The sequence below is a fragment of the Pteropus vampyrus genome, unplaced genomic scaffold (assembly GCF_000151845.1).
Source record: "Pteropus vampyrus isolate Shadow unplaced genomic scaffold, Pvam_2.0 Scaffold230, whole genome shotgun sequence".
NCBI lineage: Eukaryota > Metazoa > Chordata > Mammalia > Chiroptera > Pteropodidae > Pteropus > Pteropus vampyrus.
In genome coordinates, this window is record NW_011889011.1 from 1,256,241 (window position 1) to 1,258,031 (window position 1,791).

Sequence of the window (1,791 nt, forward strand, 5' to 3'; positions counted from 1 at the left end):
GGTGTCCTAGGGCTCCCCAAAGGCCAGGTCACTCCAGAAGGGGAGAAGAGGCCTGGCCCCCACCCCTCATTCCCCTCGTCCCCAGGATGGGACCAGGCAGCAGCCAGGGCGCCCCGGGGCACCTGGCCCCCTGTGCTTCGTTGGGGGCGTTTTGCAGGAAGGCGTTTGCGGCCTCCCAAACTGCGGGGACACTGGGTGTGGGGTCATAACTGTGCGTCAGGACGCGTCACCGCAGAGAAGGAGAGTAACGTGTGTCATTGTCTCCCCCGCAGCCGGCTGCCCCGACTCCCTGGTTAAGGAGCTCCATCACTTCAGGATTCTCGGAGAAGAGCAGGTGAGTCCGCTTCTCCGAGGCCACTCCAGGGGGTCGCGAAAGACACTCGCGCGAGGGGCGGGGCTCCCGGCAGGGAGGCAGAGTGTCTCCTGACCCTCAGCCCCCAAAGTCGGGGAGAAAGCCACACCGGAGATGTGCGTGAGGGGACCCTTCCTCTTTTATCCGTCAGACCTGACAGGTCGCTGATTCGTACATCTGCTGTCTGCCAGCGCGGTTTGTCTCAGACGCCAGCAGTGAGCAGGTACTACGTAGTGTAGTGGCAGCTTAGCAAACAGATCCGTCTGGGATGAATTACGCCCAAGGGACCAGCCGTCACAGACAGCCCTGACTCGATGTCTGCGGGTGAATACGAATCTCTTCCACCAGGTTCTGTACCTGGTGTGTGCTGTCTGCCTTTTACAGCAGCTCTATCTCTACGGACAGGAGTATGTGACTTATATACAAAGCGTGGCCCATTTAAAGTAGATTATTTAAATTCTGTGTTGTGCTCAGTGAGACCTGTCAGATTTTAAATAGATATGCTAAGTAAATAATTCTGGGTTGCTAAATAATATATAAGGTATATATATATTTGTAAATAATATATACACACACATGCACGCATATACTTTTGACTGCTTAAAAATAAATCTCTTAATCCTCATATGGAATTACAGACTCCATATTATAATGTCAAATCTTTACGTCAAGTTATCCTTGAAATACACCAAGTAGCTGACAGCTTCGTGGCTGACCTACCTTATACCCTCTTACTGACTTTTTCCCCAAAGATCGTCTTTGCCAACTCAGCAGAGAATGTGCCAGTGGGGGTGTGGCAGCCCCGTCTCGTAGATGAGTTTTGGTTTGTGTGTTTTCCTTTGCTATGGGCATGTTGCAAAGTTGGACTGTCCATTCCCAACTCGAGGTTAAAAACAGAAAGAGGTTCATTAGGGGCAGATAAAAAGCTGGATCACTTCTAGCTCCTTGAATCAACAGGCTACATACAGTGCGCCTCCTCCATATTTTCATACCGCAGATTTCCAGAAGAGCAGGCATAAGCATTTATTCAAACACAAACAAAATTAATTATCCTCCATTGCAGGTAAGGGTGGAGAACCAACTCCCCCAAATGTGCATATTTATGAAAACATCTTTATCTCCGCCATTTTCCTGTGAAAGCCTGAGAGATTTCCTAAGGCAGGAATCACCCACTGACACCCCGATATTTCTGCTGAGACAGTGGAGCCCTCTCTCTTCTAACTTGGACCAATATTTACAAATTATTTTCATGTTTGCTTTAGAATCATTGGGTGATTAGTAGGGAGAGAAGCCAACTGCTATCATCTCCTTAGATTTACATAAAATTTGGGCCACTTTGCATTCTCCTAGGCATCGAATCCATCCATAATCGAAATCGATATTACTCCGATTAGCTGTACGACACGGCCACGCAGTGTGTCACAGCAATATTGATCTAT

General features: G+C 48.7%; 1 protein-coding gene across 1 annotated transcript in view; it reads left to right on the plus strand.

The window, feature by feature from the left end:
* The window catches only part of PRKN (parkin RBR E3 ubiquitin protein ligase), an 899,371-nt gene that overhangs the window by 717,301 nt on the left and 180,279 nt on the right, over positions 1–1,791 (plus strand). The window contains exon 8 of the mRNA XM_011373769.1: positions 273–334. Within this exon, the coding sequence (XP_011372071.1) occupies positions 273–334 (62 nt within the window). The remainder of the gene's footprint in view (positions 1–272; positions 335–1,791) is intronic.